General features: G+C 36.0%; 1 protein-coding gene across 4 annotated transcripts in view; it reads left to right on the top strand.

Annotated features, from left to right (window-relative positions):
* ZBBX (zinc finger B-box domain containing) overlaps positions 1-17273 on the top strand; it is a 113506-nt gene that overhangs the window by 28764 nt on the left and 67469 nt on the right. For all 4 annotated transcript variants that reach the window (XM_049710504.1, XM_049710505.1, XM_004270585.3 and 1 more), the window contains one exon: positions 370-465. In XM_049710504.1, the coding sequence (XP_049566461.1) occupies positions 370-465 (96 nt within the window). The remainder of the gene's footprint in view (positions 1-369; positions 466-17273) is intronic.

Below are 17273 nucleotides of genomic sequence, written 5' to 3'. Positions count from 1 at the left end.
GAAATAGTTTTGACCCAGAGATATTGCTGTTAATTTTTACCAGGTTAAGAAGTTTGATCTGAGGTTGCCGTTTTTTTAGTGATTTATTCAGAAATTGTACATACATACATGCACCTAACACATATATCTAAAACCTACTTACAGCTATTATATTTATTTTGCTATGAGAGTAGTTAAAGTTTATAAGTTAATTTTTCTCAAAGTTACATCTTAACTGAGACAAATGTCCCGTTTCCTTGGGCTTCTCAGTTCGGTCGACATCTAGGTGTGTAATTGGAGAAGTAAAGATGAGAGCAATGAATTTTTTATGCAAGTATTTTCTCAAAGTCATATTTTATAAGATTGTATGATTTTTCAATATCTTTTAAGGTATGCCTTGAATGTGGAGAAGATTATTGTTCAGGATGCTTTGCTAAAATTCATCAAAAGGGGGCACTGAAACTCCATAGAACAACTCTTTTGCAGGTATGACTGTTTAAAACTCTTTACTTGTAGTGTATTTATAAAATGTTTCCACACAAAGACATATAAAACATGTTTAATTATCTAGAATTTAGGATGCTTTGCATTAATTTGTAAAATTCTATTATCTACAGTCTTTACATATAACTTAAAATTATTTTACTGAATGCTAATCTGGATTTTATTTTGCTGTTTAAACTGTGCTTTAATATAGCTCCTGGAACACTTAGCTTGATTAGAGTTTTTACATTACACATTCTATCTGTGAACTTGACATTTAAAAACTAGACAATATTTTTATCTATTGTGGTTTCAAATGAACACATGATTTAAGTATTACTTCTATCTAGTTTATAAATAGAAATCTCTTGTTTTCTTCTCATGTTTATTTTTTTTAAATTTGTCTTTTATTTGTCCTCCCCCACTATTTTTTATTTTTTTATTTTATTTATTTATTTATTTATTTTGCGGTACGCAGGCCTCTCACTGCTGTGGCCTCTCCCGCTGCGGAGCACAGGCTCCGGAAGCACAGGCTCAGCGGCCATGGCTCACGGGCCCAGCCGCTCTGCGGCATGTGGGATCCTCCCGGACCGGGGCATGAACCCGCATCCCCTGCATCGGCAGGCGGACTCTCAACCACTGTGCCACTAGGGAAGCCCCCCACTATTTTTTAAATAAGCTTATCTCTCAGGTTTCTACTTTTCCTCCTACATATCACAAACGTTTATTTATCCTCATATAGTTGTTTTTTGAAATGCCTAAACTCAAACCCTGTCAGATGGCTTTAAGATTCTAATACTTAAACAATAATTATGGTTAAATATTGATATAACATTATACCAGTTACGTTTGATGATGCATTGTTTTGTCATAGATTTCATTCATTGTGCAGGGTCAGTGCTAGGCAAGTGACCCTACACAGATGAATAACACTAGGATCCTCCTCTTAAGGACCTGGAAATAAAAGTGAGAGTCGAGTACCTTGTATAATGGATTGAAGGGTTAAATATTGTTTGTAAGTTTTAATATTGATATCTGTATTTAGAAAGGTCACTGGTAGACTTCAATCTTTACATGTTGCTTCAACATATATAAATATTGGTAGCTCTCACAGATGCTGATGACCCACGTCATGATAACCACAAAGCATAAAACTGACCTTACTTTTTTATCAGTATTTACCGAAGTCTGTTAACTTTTGAGTGGCTAGTCAGTGTTGAGAGCCTTCTGGCAGAAGTGATGGAGGGAAAACAAAAGGAAATCCACCAACTACTACCCTGCCTCAGGAAGTATCCTAAGACTGGACAGTCACAGGAAATGAAAATTAATGTATACAAAAGTGAGTGTAATTGTTAATATGCAAATAATATAGAATTTAACTAAAGGTACTCCACTGTAAGGGTAAGGAGTGTAATTTCCCACTGTGAATTCTTGTTAGAATTTTCCATTCAATGATTTATTCAGCACATTTTCTGAATTACCGCTCAGTGAATTTAGGCACTGTGCTAGCTGGTGTGGAGGGTACAAAGAAGAATCAGACATGGCTCCTTCCCTCAACTTCAGTATTTGACCTTCAAGATTTATCTAAGTCTGATTCTCTTTTCTCTCTCCCTTCCTTCCCCTCTCTCTTCCAGACCTCTGTCCCTTTCTGCTTCTCTCTCTCAGTCCTCCCCCACCCCCCACATTCAATTTCAAAACACAGTCAGACTTTGCCATGATATGGTTTATTGTAATCCAGAGGCAGATATGACATGGGTCAAATCATGCTTACTAAAAGTTATGTGACATAGCATATGTATAGTAAACATTGAGTATTTTTCTCTTCCATGTTAATGTCATTAAAATGGATATATTAGATACCTTAACATAGAAGATGATTTTTGTAAATTATATTCTTATAAAATTCTAAATGTGGAATTGATGCTGAAGTGAGAGAATTAATACTTACTGAGTGTAAGCTTCATCTCATCCCAGCATCACATTTTCTAGTTTTGGTTGCAAGGGAGGAAAGGTTGGTAAGCCAGAAATAGCAGAATGGTATTTAGGTTCCTAGTGAATTTCTAATTGTAGAAGATGCATTCATCTCTAGAAATTAACATAAATGAATTTCATAATATGTATACAAATCAAAGAACATAGCAAGTAATAATGAATCCTTGAGAGTTTTTTTCAAACACGGGGATTCTCTTATGTGTATATTTTAAAGTTAAATAATGATAAATAGCTATATATCTTCTACATTTATGTTACTCTTCTGGATTGCCCTCTAGTCTGTGGAGACCAAAGTTGCTACTTGGTGCTATCTTGAGGATTTTCCTGGGAAGTTCATTGTCTGCTGGGGAAGTCAGATTGTGAGGCTGACCCTCAGAAAAGAGCAAACAGAGACCACCTGTATTGGGAGCTAAACATACATGGCTACTACTCTCTTTGTATATAACATCATTTTATGTACCCAGATTGCTAAGTAATGAAATACTTTGAAGGAGCTATCTTTTTTTAGGTAATTCAAGTAAAATTTGAGCCTTTATTTTATTCAACTAAAATTTTAAAATTAAAAAAAGTTTTTTTTAAAGGAAGCTATTTCAGAATATATAACCTACTCCCTCCGATCTTAGTAAAGTGTACAGTGGACAGAGTCTCACTATATATTGGTGACTCCTGCCCATTATGTTGACCAGTAGTTGTTATAACAGTTAATAGGAGGTCTCAACTAGCTGATGTAATATGTGTCACTACACATTCATCCTCAGAGATTTGCTTTTCCGGTTAGTACTTTATTTTTGCTCCTCTATCATGGCCTTACCCATTCTCTGCCATCCCATCTTGAATTTAATCCATTGTCCCGTTAGCTATCTGCCATTTTCTTATTATTTCTGTGTACTATTTAGCCCTTTGTTGTTGTTGTTTTTTTCAGTCATCTTGCTTTTTTTCTTCTTGTTTCCATCATTCTTCCCTGTGCATTAAGGTAAGGTTCTTGATGCTGTTGTGTCTTGGCCTGATGGCCATTGTTCAGCAGCGAGTGGATACCTCTTTCTGTTTAGCCCTCATTAACCAGCCATAGCATTTTTAGTTTTCCACCACTTTGGTAACTGTCAAAGTCATGAGATTTTTTTTTGTACACCTGTAACTTATATAATATTGTACAGCAACTGTATCTCAATTTTAAAAATACGCAAACTGTGAAGAAAAAGAAGTCATGAGATTTTTGTTGTTGTTGACTGTTGAATTCATACCTAATCTGAGAAGTTAGAGCAGACATCTTATATCTGAATATTAAGCATTACTATATAAAAAGCAAGCATTCTAGGCTAATGACTGCTATACTTTATATTATTTAACCTATGTTGGCATTTCTGGTTATTATGAAGAATAGCTTATTTTGAGTGTTGTTAATCATTTCAGCCCCCAGCCTACATACCAGTGAGTCTTTACAAAGTTCACAGTCAGTAGGGACCATTTTGTCCTGGCATATTTTGTTTCACTTAAGAGAGAAATCCCTGAAAAATTGAAGACAAACTATTACCATTTCCATGTTGACTAACATAATTTCAAAGGGTCTTTCTTTTGATTTACGATTGATTAATACTTGGAAGTGATTTCAGCACAAGTTTTTTTTTTTTTTTTTAACCTTCTCTAACCTCTGTGAAATAGTTAATTATCTGCAAAATGATGTGTAAATTCATGAGGGGAATTACCAAGGATGAAAATTCTACTTCTGTATTTAGAATGATTTTCAACACTAAGGGTTAAAACAAAAGGTTTTTTCACTTGGTAAGCCTCACATTGGTGAAAAATAAGGCCTCAATATATCAGGAATTCCTATTTCCTTTTAACAACAAAAGATCAAAGAAGAGACAAGGTTAATCAGAGATAAGGGAAAACAGGGGGAAAAACAAACAAAAGGCATTTCATTGTGAAGTGTGACATGCGCAAGGGGAGGCTGGATTAAGAAAATCATTAATAGATTCTGGTATATATATTTTCTTAATTAGAATGGAGATTTTCTTAACTGGAAAGGAGAGACCTTGGGAAGAGGGGTGGTTAGTAATGAGAGAAGAGATAACTGAGGTAGACTTTCTATGTTTTCTAATATGAGGCATCTATATGCAGTCTCTTCACTTTTTTAACTACGAAGTAAGGTATACCTACATAAATATGGATTATAAGTGGGAGTATTTGTTTGCTTGAACGTACCTACAGGAAAATAATTACCAGGCAGAACCTCAGTTATAATACTATTTATGCTTTCCGACTTTGGTAGAAAAATGGTCGATTTTTTTTCTTTCATTTGACAATGACCAGTATCAGCTTTTAGGCTCACACTACCGTTATTCTGTTAATGTTCAGGATAATACAGTAATTTTAGGCCATAGCTGGTCCTTTGGATAATATCGTGGTTGCTTACTTGGATGATCCTAGTGTACCCGTTTTAAATGCTGTGTACACACATAATGTAGATGCTATGTGTGCCACCCAGATCTTCCTCTTTAGAAATGAGACACTCACTACCCTAGCTGCCTGGAATGTTACCTGCATTTGTATCATAGTTGAGCCTCTCCCCTGGAATTGCCTTTGCCCAAAGAGAACTGCCACCTCCAAGCCTACACTCCATCCCTGGAGGCAGCCAATCCTCTGGGCCAATATCTGGTCTATGTTAGGGTACAAATTCCCAGCTACCTCTTGCCTCAATTGGGGACAACTCCGATGGGCCATCACAGCTCCTCCCTTGGGATTGGCAGTTGCATCAAATTCAACTCTCTTCTTTGCCCAGTTCTGCTTCCTTCACTCGCCCACAGGTGTTCTTCTCAGAGAACTCCCCAGTAAAAGTCAGGCAGGCAAATCTCAGAATTGGTTTCTTGGCCAACCTGACTTGTGACAATATGTAATTCAGAATGAGATTACAGTATAGATAATTGTTGGCCAGTTTCAGAGTGTACTGCAATTTTTGAAGGGCAATATATAACATCTCTTTCTTCACTTTCCATGTTCTAAACCAATTGAGAAACAGGTATTAGAGTCAGAGGGTAGAAATCAAAATATCAGTTTTATTATCGATACAATCAGAATTGGTGGTTGTAGCATGGGTGTTCAGACAGATCAGCTTCCTGATATTTCCTGGAACTGAACTTTTTGCCCTCCCCCCTGCCCCAATGTTATAGACAGGGCAGGACCTACCCAGAAAAACTCCTTAATGGAGATCTAGACTGGAATACATCCCTCTCTGGACAGGTAGCCCTTGGAGAACCCAGAAAGGGCAGAGGTCAGCACACTCACTTTCTTCTCCCAAAGTCTCACAAATAAGATAGAAATATAAGCATGGGGAGTAAATGTTCCCTCAAAAAGGAATTATCGTAAATTCACATGATTTTAGAGTCCAGGTAATGTCAATATCCTAAAAAATTTATAAATTTGCTATTTATAAATATTAGTGTTACACATAAAAAAATAAGTATTTAAAATATATATAAACAACTGAGTATTGGCATGCTTTTCTTTCTTAAATATAAATAATTCTGTATGATTCAATATGATTGTAACTTTGAACTTCTGTCAAAGGATTTTTTAAACTATATTGTTATTGACTTTTTACTCTTTTATCTCTTCTGATAAATTTCAAATCTTGTAAGGAGAGGAACTATTTCTGTCATGTTCATCACTGTATTCTTAGTGCTTAACATTGTACCTGGCATGTAAAAATCTCATTTTTGAATGAGTGAAAGCATGAATAAATCCTGAATGATATGATCAAGCTCGTGAAATCATTTAAAATTACATTTTAAATGGCAAAGTTTATTTCTCTCTAAATTTTGAAAACCAAAGATTGGACAATTAAAAGAATGTATGGTATGTTAATATGTTATGTTGGTGAAGGGTTAAGAAAAGCTTTTCCTCTTGTGTCTGAGAATTTGACCTTTAGTTAACTTTCTAGCTCTTTTCCTGGGAAACAGATAAAGGTCCTAATGTCACCTATGTCCCTAGACAACATATTCACGGTAAACGTGACTCCTCATTGGCAAATTGCGTCTAATGGGAGGACTATAAATACTTGGGGTAAGCCACAGCTCCCTGAACATGGCGAGCTTTGTAGCTGACACGTGGGCTGTGGGGCTCTGGAAACCTGCAGATGGGGATTGACTCTGGTGGGAAATAAGGCTTCTAAAACAGGTCTGTCCCTCATCTATCTGAGCTGTACTTCTGTGTGAACTATTGCAAGACTCCCAAGAATAACAACTGATGCCGTCTCATTGGTAAACTGTTGTTCCTGTTCTTATCCTTGTGAGCAGACTGTTGCCAAGAGTGGTTTACTGACAGCCTGGTGAGTCTGAAAGTTTAGTTTACCCAGGTAGACTCCTTGGAGGGCATTGCAATTAAGTCTTTGATCAACCAAAATTTCTAAAGACAGAATGATGGCTTACCCAAAAGATAGATCAAGAGCACTTATAGAGGCATCATAGACAAGAATTTTTTAAAAACAGTTTTATTAAGATATAACTCACATACTATACAACTTATCCATTTAAAGTTTATAATTCAATAGATTTTTGTACATTCACGGGTATGTGCAACTGTCACCACAGTTAATTGTAGAACATTTTTATCACTTCAAAAAGAAAGCTGTACCATTTTGCTACTATTCCCATCCCCCCTACCATCCTCCCTGTAATCCCCTGGCAACGACTTATCTACTTTCTGTCTCTATGGATTAGCCCATTCTAGATGTTTAATATAAATTGAATCATACAATATGTGGTCTTTTTGACTAGCTGCCTTTACTTAGTATAATGTTTTCAAGTTTCATCCATGTTGTGGCATGTATCTGTGCTTTATTTATTTATGGCCAAATAACATTCCATTGTATGGATATATCACATTTTATTTATCCATTCATTGTCTGATGGACATTTGGCTGTTTCCACCTTTCGGCCATTATGAATAATGCTGCTGTGATATTTATGGACAGGTTTTTGTGGGCATATGTTTTAATTTTTCGTTGCTATATCTCTAGTAATGGACTTGCTGGGTTGTATGGTAACTCTAGTATTTAATTGTTTGAGGAACTGCCAGAGTGTTTTCCAAAGTGGCTGCTCCATTTCATACCTATCAACACAATATGAAAGTTCTGATTTCTCTATACCCTAGCCAACAGTTATTAATCTCACTTTTTGACCTAGTGGGCGTGAAGTAGTATCTCATTACGGTTTTCATTTGCATTTTCCCGATTACTAATTATGTTGAACATCTTTTCATGTGCTTGTGACCATTTTGCAGTGCTAGGGTTTAATGCAGAGGTGGCCTGAATTCATCTCAAAGGGAAAAGAGGGTGTTTCTGTAATATTTATGCTAAAAGAATCTTTAAGATAAAACTCATATATGCAAGCTCAGAAGCTTGCAGAGATGTTGTGAGGATCTGATTAAATGACAACAAATATAAAAGTATTCTGCTCATAGCAGGTGCTCCATGCATTAGGTTTTATTAGTCAGGATATAGTATTTGTAGAAATTCAATGCAGTTCTTAGACCATCTAAATTTAGAGTCTAGAAAACAAAGTATTTTAATGATAATGACTCTAAAGAATGAAATGGTTACTTTTGGTTTTAGGGAGTTTTAAAAAGTGTTATAGCAATACATATTTTGGAAGACTTTTGTGAAAATACAGTGAGGTAAAATTTTAGAAAAATACAGACCTCTTCCTTATCCAAATAGAAAATAATAGAAGCTCAATATTAGAGGGGACCATAAAGATCATTAGTCTGAGAACCTGTGACTTGCCAATAGAATGTGACAAAGGTCAAGTGGGTTTGCAGATGTAATTATGGTTTCAAATAAATTGATTTTGAGTTATCAAAAAGGAGTTGATTCTGGGTGGACCTGGCTTAATCACATGAAAGCTCTTAAAAGGGAGACCGAGGCCCTCCCTGAGGTCAGAGAGATCCTCTAGTGGACTTTAAAGAAGTAACCTGCCCTGTAGTGAGAGGGCCTGGGAGAGGGAGAGGGCCACATAGCAAGAAAGTGTGGGCAGCCTCTAGGAACTGAGAGCAGCCTCAGGCTGGCAGCAAGCAAGAAAACCGGAACTTCAGTCCTGTAGCCTCAGGAACTGAATTCCGTCAACAACCCTGTGAGCTTGGAAGAGAACCCCAAACTCAGGAAGGAATGCAGCCTGGCCCACACCTTGCCTGCAGCCTTCTAAGATCTTGAGCAGAGCATCCAGTTAAGCTGGAACTAGACTCTGACTCATGGAACTCATGAGATAATAAATGTGTGTTGATTAAAAAAAAATCATTAGTCTAACCACATGTCTGACCCTTTAATCAATCACATTGATGCTGATTATTTGAGGAGTCTTTATAATTTACAGGTGCTACCCATATTATCTTACAGGTTTTTCATGGAGTCTGACAAATTTTACAGTAGTTTTTTCTTTTTTACTATATTTTATGTTCATTGGTATTTATGGGATAAAAATTGTCAATTGTGATGTACTATTTATACATAGTAGTAGCATTACTATGTATAAGAAAACGAATGAAAAACTATTGATTGTTATTTATTAGTGAGTTTATTCTGCTATGCCTAAAAATCTGTAATTCAAATCATTGCATATTAAATCATTTGTTCTTCATGTATCTCAAATATGTGTAATTGCTAAAAGCAGCTAACTCATCTGGATATGTTATACATGTAATATTAGTTGAAAACAGTAGTAAGTACTTGCTAAGATAATTAATATACTGTATAATTATATGGCATCAAAACTGCAAATAGAAAGCAGATTGCAGGTGTGAATTTCCTAGGTTGTTTTCTTGTTGCTATTCTGGCTCACTTTTAAGAATGCTCTCTAAATAGAATTTTTAATGTTGCAATAAAATTTGAAAGGCTGAGATCACATTTTATTTTTCTTAATAGCAAGTGATTTAAAAATTTTGACAATATATTATTTTTTAGCTATTACATTTATATGCCATATTGTCTTATTTTTAAATAGTTTAATGGCATTAAGTGTGTTTTATTTTGTTACTCTCACGTTACTTTATGATAGTACTAAATATTGAGTCCAGATTACTTTTATTTGACATTTACTGTCTATTGAATAGTAAATTGCATTTATTATCTGAGGCCTGTGTCCAGGTACTTGCTTTTTTTTTATTATCCCTTATGTGTCAAGAAGGAATAATAACACATAAATCTTTGATTAATAAAACCTGTGGTTTCCATTAGATCTTTGGAGGAAAGGTAAATCTAAGGGTCCTTTAAGTTCTACTTAAAGTTATATTGAAATGATGCTGGAATAAGCAATAAACTTCAGTCAAATGAATTTCACACTTCCAGGATTTGATTCCTAACTAGCTTGCAATAAGTAGTTCTTTATACCATTGACATTTTTGTACTACTCATGCAAATTTCGTATCTGTTTTTAGAAATACGATGAGCAGAACTGGATTTGAAACATGATTCTGTTGTGAGTTTCTCTGTTGCAATTTTCTTTCATCCTATAAATATTTAGTTTTCTCCTGTTTCTTCATGTATTTATATGGGGACTTTTAGTCAAACTCTGTTTTTCTTTCTGGTGTCTGCTATATGGAAATTCCTGTCCTTTGTTTCTTTACCTTTCAGCTGGCCTGAAGTTGACTTTTTTCTTTCTTTCTTTTGATCCTAACAGTAGACGAAAACTTTGGTCAAGTCCTTTATTTATGGATACCTTTACTTCAACTTTCATGGAAAATTCAGAGTTGACCCTATGGTAAAGCCTATTTTTAGGGAATAAATTTGTACTAAGACTGTCTGTAAAGGTGGGTTCATCAGAAAAGCAAAATAACAATTTGCTCTAAGAATAGAGTATATATTTTAATAATGTGAAAAAATTGAGAGATGAGGCTCCATCTTGATCTGAGAGAGACGGCAGCAGGGTCTTAGTTCCCTGCCCAGGAATCGAACCTGGGTAGCCTCAATGAAAACCAGGGCTCAGCTACCTGAGCTACCTGAGCAGAATCCTAGCTACCAGGGGCTAGAGGCTAGAAGCAAAGTTCCCCCGACTCTTGCCCCATTTGAAAAATCAATTTCTTAAGGAGGCAAACACTGTAAAAACAGGTACAAAGTTTATTATTAGAGACACAGTGCAACATGTGGGGGAGAACACAGAGAAACTGTTTTTTTATTTAAGACAGAAGCAAGACAGAAATACACACCTGGAGAGAAAGGGTGTGGGCGTCCTCCCTAATGAGGAAGAGTGTAGTAAAGAGATGGTTAAATCATTTGTACAGGGCAGTTAGTCCGGGTCTTTGTTTACCTTTGACCAATTATCTCACTTCTCTTCCCACATCTGACCTGTTCTAGGACACTCCTCAACATGCCTGAGCATGTTGAGTTTTACCAAGATGGATTCCAGCACAGAGGCTAGTGGGAGGTTTGACAGCACCTATTATGGGGTGGCGTCCCTCCCTTTTGACCCCCAAGGAGCCTTTCTGCACATGTGCAGTCGGGGAGGTCTCCTTGACCTCAAGAGTGGTCATCTTATCTCTTTACTCCAGCAGAGCTCAGCTCCTGTCATTAACTTGGTCCTTGGAGTGTCTAGGGAAAACAAAGCTCCAATTTTACTCCGCTTGACAAATACCATCTGTCCAGCCCAGGGGCCCATCCATCTCTTACCTCAGTCTTTTTCATTCTTGTTTATTGGGTTAGGATGTTCATAGTTATGTATTTTTATAAATAATTTTTACTCTGCAAAGATAGTTTTACTAGGTGGAAATTTCATGGGCTTATTGCATCTTATCATAGATACATGATAATTTGAGAAAATTTATCTGCTTGGTATGTTTAGTATTCCTTCTTTTCTATGTAGCTTCCAACTCCGAGAGATTTAGTCTGGTTTGTTATTGTTGATTTTAGTTAACGGGATCCTTACATTATCATCATGCACTGTATTTAATATATATATATATATATATATATATATATATATATAAATATATAAATAGAAATATGCTAGCAAAATAATCTGTGGAGGTTTCTTTGGATAAATATACCTTGAGCAAATGTTTTGATGAGTTTTAATAAAAAAGTATATTTTACTATAAATTAAAGCACAGTTCTTTAGTATACATGTATTACTGCCGTAGCAATATACAATTTCTGAAAAACTTCCCATTCTGGATAATCCCCTACCTATCTAATAGGGCTCCAGGAAAAATTAGGGTTAGGGGAAGGCCACTCAAATCCCATGGCACTTTGTAATCAGAGCCCTAAGAAAAACAGTTAACCGTCCTTATAAAACCACTGGCACATGTTCCTTGAGGACTTGTGTTTCCTTCTCTGTGATATAGGTCCTGGTAGTAATTCACTTCTAATGACATCATTTTTGTCAAAATGAAAACTCTGAATCAAACTGTTGCCTCCTTTCTTAATCCAGTGTTTTAAATCAGAGAGTATCTTTATTACTTCTTTATCTGCACTCACATTTTTTCCAGATAGCTTAACTTAGTGGAATGCATGGTCATTAAAGTCATTAAAGTAGTCTGTACTTGCACTGTGGGGAGGCATTTTTATAGATTTTCAGCTTTTTTTTCCCCCTAAGATCTTTATAAATTGCTAAGATTTTGGCTTTAATTGTGAGACAGCTTGCCCCCGATTGCCTCAAAACAGTAATGTGCTGGAAAAGAAAAACTTAAGAATCAATAAAACTCCATAGTTTTATTCTGACATCATTCCCTTATTTACCAATTGCATATGAGTTAATTCACATCAAAGAAACCAGAAAAAACTGTACTTGGGAAAATATTCTCTATATGGGAGGGAAGTGTTTTCTCAAAAGTAAGGCCAAAAAACCCTATATACCTACACATATATATATACATATATATATATATATTTTTTTTTCTTTTTTAAAAATTCCATTAGTGCATAATTTCATCTTCCTGAAATGATTTTTATAGTTAAAAGCTATCCAAATTCCAACTGTGTTCAACAGTCATTGTAACCAGTGAATTCATAATGTTTCTTGGGTTCTGTGTATATGTAACACAATTTTTTCTGTGTATGTGTATATGTGTACACCTCTGTCTCTACCTCTATTATCTATTTACCTAGCAAGTACCAATAAAATAACAAAACTCTTCTACAGGAATTAGAGTTTTCCATTTTTTTAAATGTTTATTTATCTATTTATTTATTTATTTTTTTATTAGTCATCCATTTTATACACATCAGTAGAGTTTTCCATTTTTAATACAAGGCTGTGGTTGCAGTAAATCTCTTCTAAAATTTTGCAACTGGAAAATCAGTGCAAGTTAGGACCATGAAAAGAGACATTTCAACATTTTGTTTCAAACTTAGGAAGTAACGTCGGTCTAAATCACATGTGAACTTCTTTGAGCTGGAACTTCTGGATCATATAAGGATGCATGGTTATGTCAACATGATTATTAATGTTGCCGGATAGCCAGGGTTTGGGATGATGGTGCTAGAGTTTTGAAACACTGACACTACCATAAAGTGTATCATTTTTCTAACTAAACTAGAACTTTTACTGTTGGACCTTAACTTCTATAAGGTGCCATCCATTCCAAAATGCTATAAAATATCAACCCTCTTTACTTTGATTAATGATACATTGTCAGAGTGATGAATTCTTCTAGAGTGTAATTTGAAAGATAATATCATTCTAGGGAGAAAAAAAAAGTTCAGGCGAGAAGTTAGAACAGTTACCCGATGAAATCCTACCATCATGCAGTGTAGTGAAGGCTGTGGGGAACTCTGGAAATGCTGGTAGTAAATCACATTCTTTGGCTTTAGTTTAAGCCTCTCTCTTGCAGTGAGATATATGATTTACTATGTGCCCTGAAGGCTGTTTTGTCTTGATTTTTAAACATTTTTGGCATGTAGAGAAGTTGCACAGGTCATTTTATTCAATTTTAGTCCCCTCTGCCTCCTATTAGTTGCTACCTATGAGTACTGCTATATGTAAATTTTTATGAAGATGGAAATGAAATTATCTTGGAGTTTAAAAAATTTTTTTTTATTGTGGTAAAAGTCACATAATATAAAACATACTATTTTAACCATATTTAACTGTGCAGTTCAGTGGCACTAAGTACATTCACATTGTTGTGCAACTCTCACCATCATCCATCTCCCGAATTTTTAACCTTCCTGAAAGTGAAACTCTGTCCCCTTTAAACACTAACTTCCCATTCTTCCTCCCCAACCCCTCCCCACCCCTACCCCTCGGCCCCTGGCATTGACCAGTGTACTTTCTGACTCTATGAATCTGACTATTCTAGGTACCTCGTATAAGTGGAATCAACAGTATTTGTCTGCACCTAATGTATATTGAAATGTATTTCTAAGGTTAACTTAATAAATGTCCTGCAAACAGATTGTACCTTCTTTTTTTTTTTCCTGTGCTATACACATTTACCATTGCAACCAAAGAATAAAATACCTAGGAATAAACCTACCTAAGGAGGCAAAAGACCTATATGCAGAAAACTACAAGACACTGATGAAAGAAATCAAATATGACACAAATAGATGGAGAGATATACTATGTTCTTGGATTGGAAGAATCAGCATTGTGAAAATGAGTATACTACCCAAAGCAATCTACAGATTCAGTGCAATCCCTAATTACCAATGGCATTCTTCACAGAACTAGAACAAAAAGTTTTACAATTTGTATGGAAACACAAAAGACCCCAAATGGCCAAAGCAATCTGGAGAAAGAAAAATGGAGCTGGAGGAATAAGGCTCCCTGACTTCAGACTATACTACAAAGCTACAGTAATCAAGACAGTATGGTACTGGCACAAAAACAGAAATATAGATCAATGGAACAGGATAGAAAGCCCAGAGATAAACCCATGCACCTACGGTCACCCAATCTATGACAAAGGAAGCAAGAATGAACAAGGAGAAAAGACAGTCTCTTCAGTAAGTGGTGCTGGGAAAACTGGACAGCTACATGTGAAAGAATGAAATTAGGACACTCCCTAACACCATACACAAAAATAAACTCAAAATGGATTAAAGACCTAAATGTAAGGACAGACACTATAAAACTCTTAGAGGAAAACATAGGCAGAACAGTATTTGACATAAATATTTAAGTTTTAAAATTTGAAAATATCTTATAATACATATCAGTGTTATGACACAACATTTATAGTTATCTATTTTAAATATTTTATAACAATAACCTTTACATTCTTGTTCATTGGTTACTTATTACTTAAAGTGATAGTTGATATATTTTTAAGTGAAAGATAATGTGTTTTGTGTTGAAAATCTAGATGTGTTCTTCTAAGGAAAGACAAAAGGCTGCAGGGATATACACCAAACTGTTAATAGTGGTTACCCCTGAGAAGTAGTATTCATGAATTGGAAGGAACCTCTGTTTCTTACTTTTTAGTATGATGGCATGATGATTTATTTTCACTGGGTTTCTGTAATTTTTTTTTAAATGTTGCTAGTGTAAGTCTAGGTCTGTGTTACTATTCCTCAATGGGAATCTCTTGAGTGTTTGGGGCAGGAACTTTTCTTGAGGTGGACCATTTCTCACATTTCAGAATATGTAACCTGTAAACCTGGTTATCATCCATTAAATGTTAGTAATGCTCTCCAATGCTTGTGAAAACCCAAAACACCTCCCCACTCTTCAGGTTTCCTTGCCTCAATTGGGAAGCACTGATCCTTGCATTAGTTAGGACTTTTTACACTAACTTGGTCAAAAAGAGTTTTTTCTTGTTATTAAAGACCTCACAGATGTCTCATTGTATGAGAGTAGGGGTCATGTAGCTGAATCATGGTAAGAACCAGGACTGGATTTTGGAAATTGTTGAAAGACTAGGCAGACTCCTTCTTCCACTTTTTATTATTTTTTCCTGTATATCTATTTTTTTTCTTGTAATTAACAAATTATGAAGATACATAATAGAGGATCAATGACAGAGAGACCAATGTTGCTTTCTTGATTTCAAATCTAAATCTTCATGAGCTCAACCTGGTGCCCACTTATTGTCCAGTGAACCGTGGCCCAGAGAGCAGAAATATGTTGAGCAGTTGTATTTTCCATGGTGGGGCTGGTGAGGATGAGCACTGCTGTGGGTCAGGAAGAAATTATGATAGAAGGGGACATGACAAGAGACTGAACATTCACCCTAATACAAGTCTCTGCTGCAGTCAGCCTAGTCTTGTCTATTGTTTTATTGTTTAGTCTAAATTCCTTTTATTGAGGTTTAATTTACATACTCTGAAATTCACATTATAACTGTACAATTTGATGATTTAAAAAAAATAGATTTATTTATTTTTTTGGCTGCGCTGGGTTTGTTTTTCATTGCTGCACACGGGCTTTCTCTAGTTGCTGTTAGCGAGGGCTACTCTTCATTGCAGTGCGAAGGCTTCTCATTGCGGTGGCTTCTCTTGCTGTGGAGCACAGGCTCTAGGCGCACGGGCTTCAGTAGTTGTGGCATTCAGGCTCAGTAGTTGTGGCTAGTGGGCTCTAGACCGCAGGCTCAGTAGTTGTGGTGCACGGGTTTAGTTGCTCCGCGGCATGTGGGATCTTCCTGCACCAGAGCTCGAACCCGTGTCCCCTGCATTGGCAGGCGGATTCTTAACCGCTGCGCCACCAGGGAAATACCAATTCAATGATTTTTAAAGTAAATTTACAAACCTGTGCAATAATCACTACAATTGAGTTTTAGAACATTTCTATCACACCAAAAATTTCCTGGTACTTTTTTGCATTCAATCCTTGCTACCACTTCCAGCCCCGGGCAACCACTGGTCCGTTATCTGTTGCTATAGATTTGTCTTTTCTAGAAATTTCATTTAAATGGAATCATTCCTATGCAATCTTTTGTGTCTGACTTATTTCACTTAGCATAAGATTCCTGAGGTTCTTCCACAGTGTTGCATGTTCATTGCTTTCCAATGATGAATAATATTCCATTGTATGGATATATCGTATTTTGTTTATTCAATCATCAATTGATGGACATATAGTTTTTTTTTTTAGACTTTTGGCTGTTAGGATAATGATGCTAGGGGTATTTCTTTGTGTACAGGTGCTTGTGAAGACATATTTTTACTGCTCTTGTGTAGGTACCTAGGGGTGGAATTGTTGAGTCCCAAGGTTAGTACTTGTTAACTTTTCAAGAAACTATCAAACTATTTTCCAAAGTGTCTGTGCCATTTAACATTTCTTTTTTGTTTTTTGGGGGGTGCTGTGTTGGGTTTTCATTGCTGCATGCGGGCTTTCTCTAGTTGCGGCGAGCGGGGGCTACTCTTCATTGCAGTGTGCGGGCTTCTCATTGCAGTGGCTTTTCTTGTTGTGGAGCACGGGCTCTAGGGCATGCAGGCTTCAGTAGTTGTGGGACGTGGGCTCAGTAATTGTGGCTTGCGGGCTTTATAGCACAGGCTTAGTAGTTGTGGTGTATGGGCTTAGTTGCTCCATGGCATGTGGGATCTTCCCGGACCAGGGCTCAAACAGTGTCCCTTGCATTGGCAGGTGGATTCTTAATCACTGCACAACAGGGGAAGTCTGCCATTTTACATTTCTCACCAGTAACATGTGAGGGTTTTATTTTCTCCACATTTTTGCCAAAGCTTGGTACTGTCAGTATTTTGCATTATAGCTGTTCTACTATGTGTGTAATGATATCTTATTGTGGTTTTAATTTGCATTTCTCTAATGAAGTTGAACATCTTTTTATTTTCTTATTAGCCATTTATATATCTTTGGTGAAATGTTTATTCATATCTTTTGACCATTTTAAAATTGGGTTATTTGTCTTTGTTTATTGAGGTTTGAGTTCTT

Source organism: Orcinus orca, chromosome 5 (assembly GCF_937001465.1).
Source record: "Orcinus orca chromosome 5, mOrcOrc1.1, whole genome shotgun sequence".
In the NCBI taxonomy this organism is placed as follows: domain Eukaryota; kingdom Metazoa; phylum Chordata; class Mammalia; order Artiodactyla; family Delphinidae; genus Orcinus; species Orcinus orca.
This window is presented reverse-complemented; position numbering and strand designations above follow the sequence as displayed.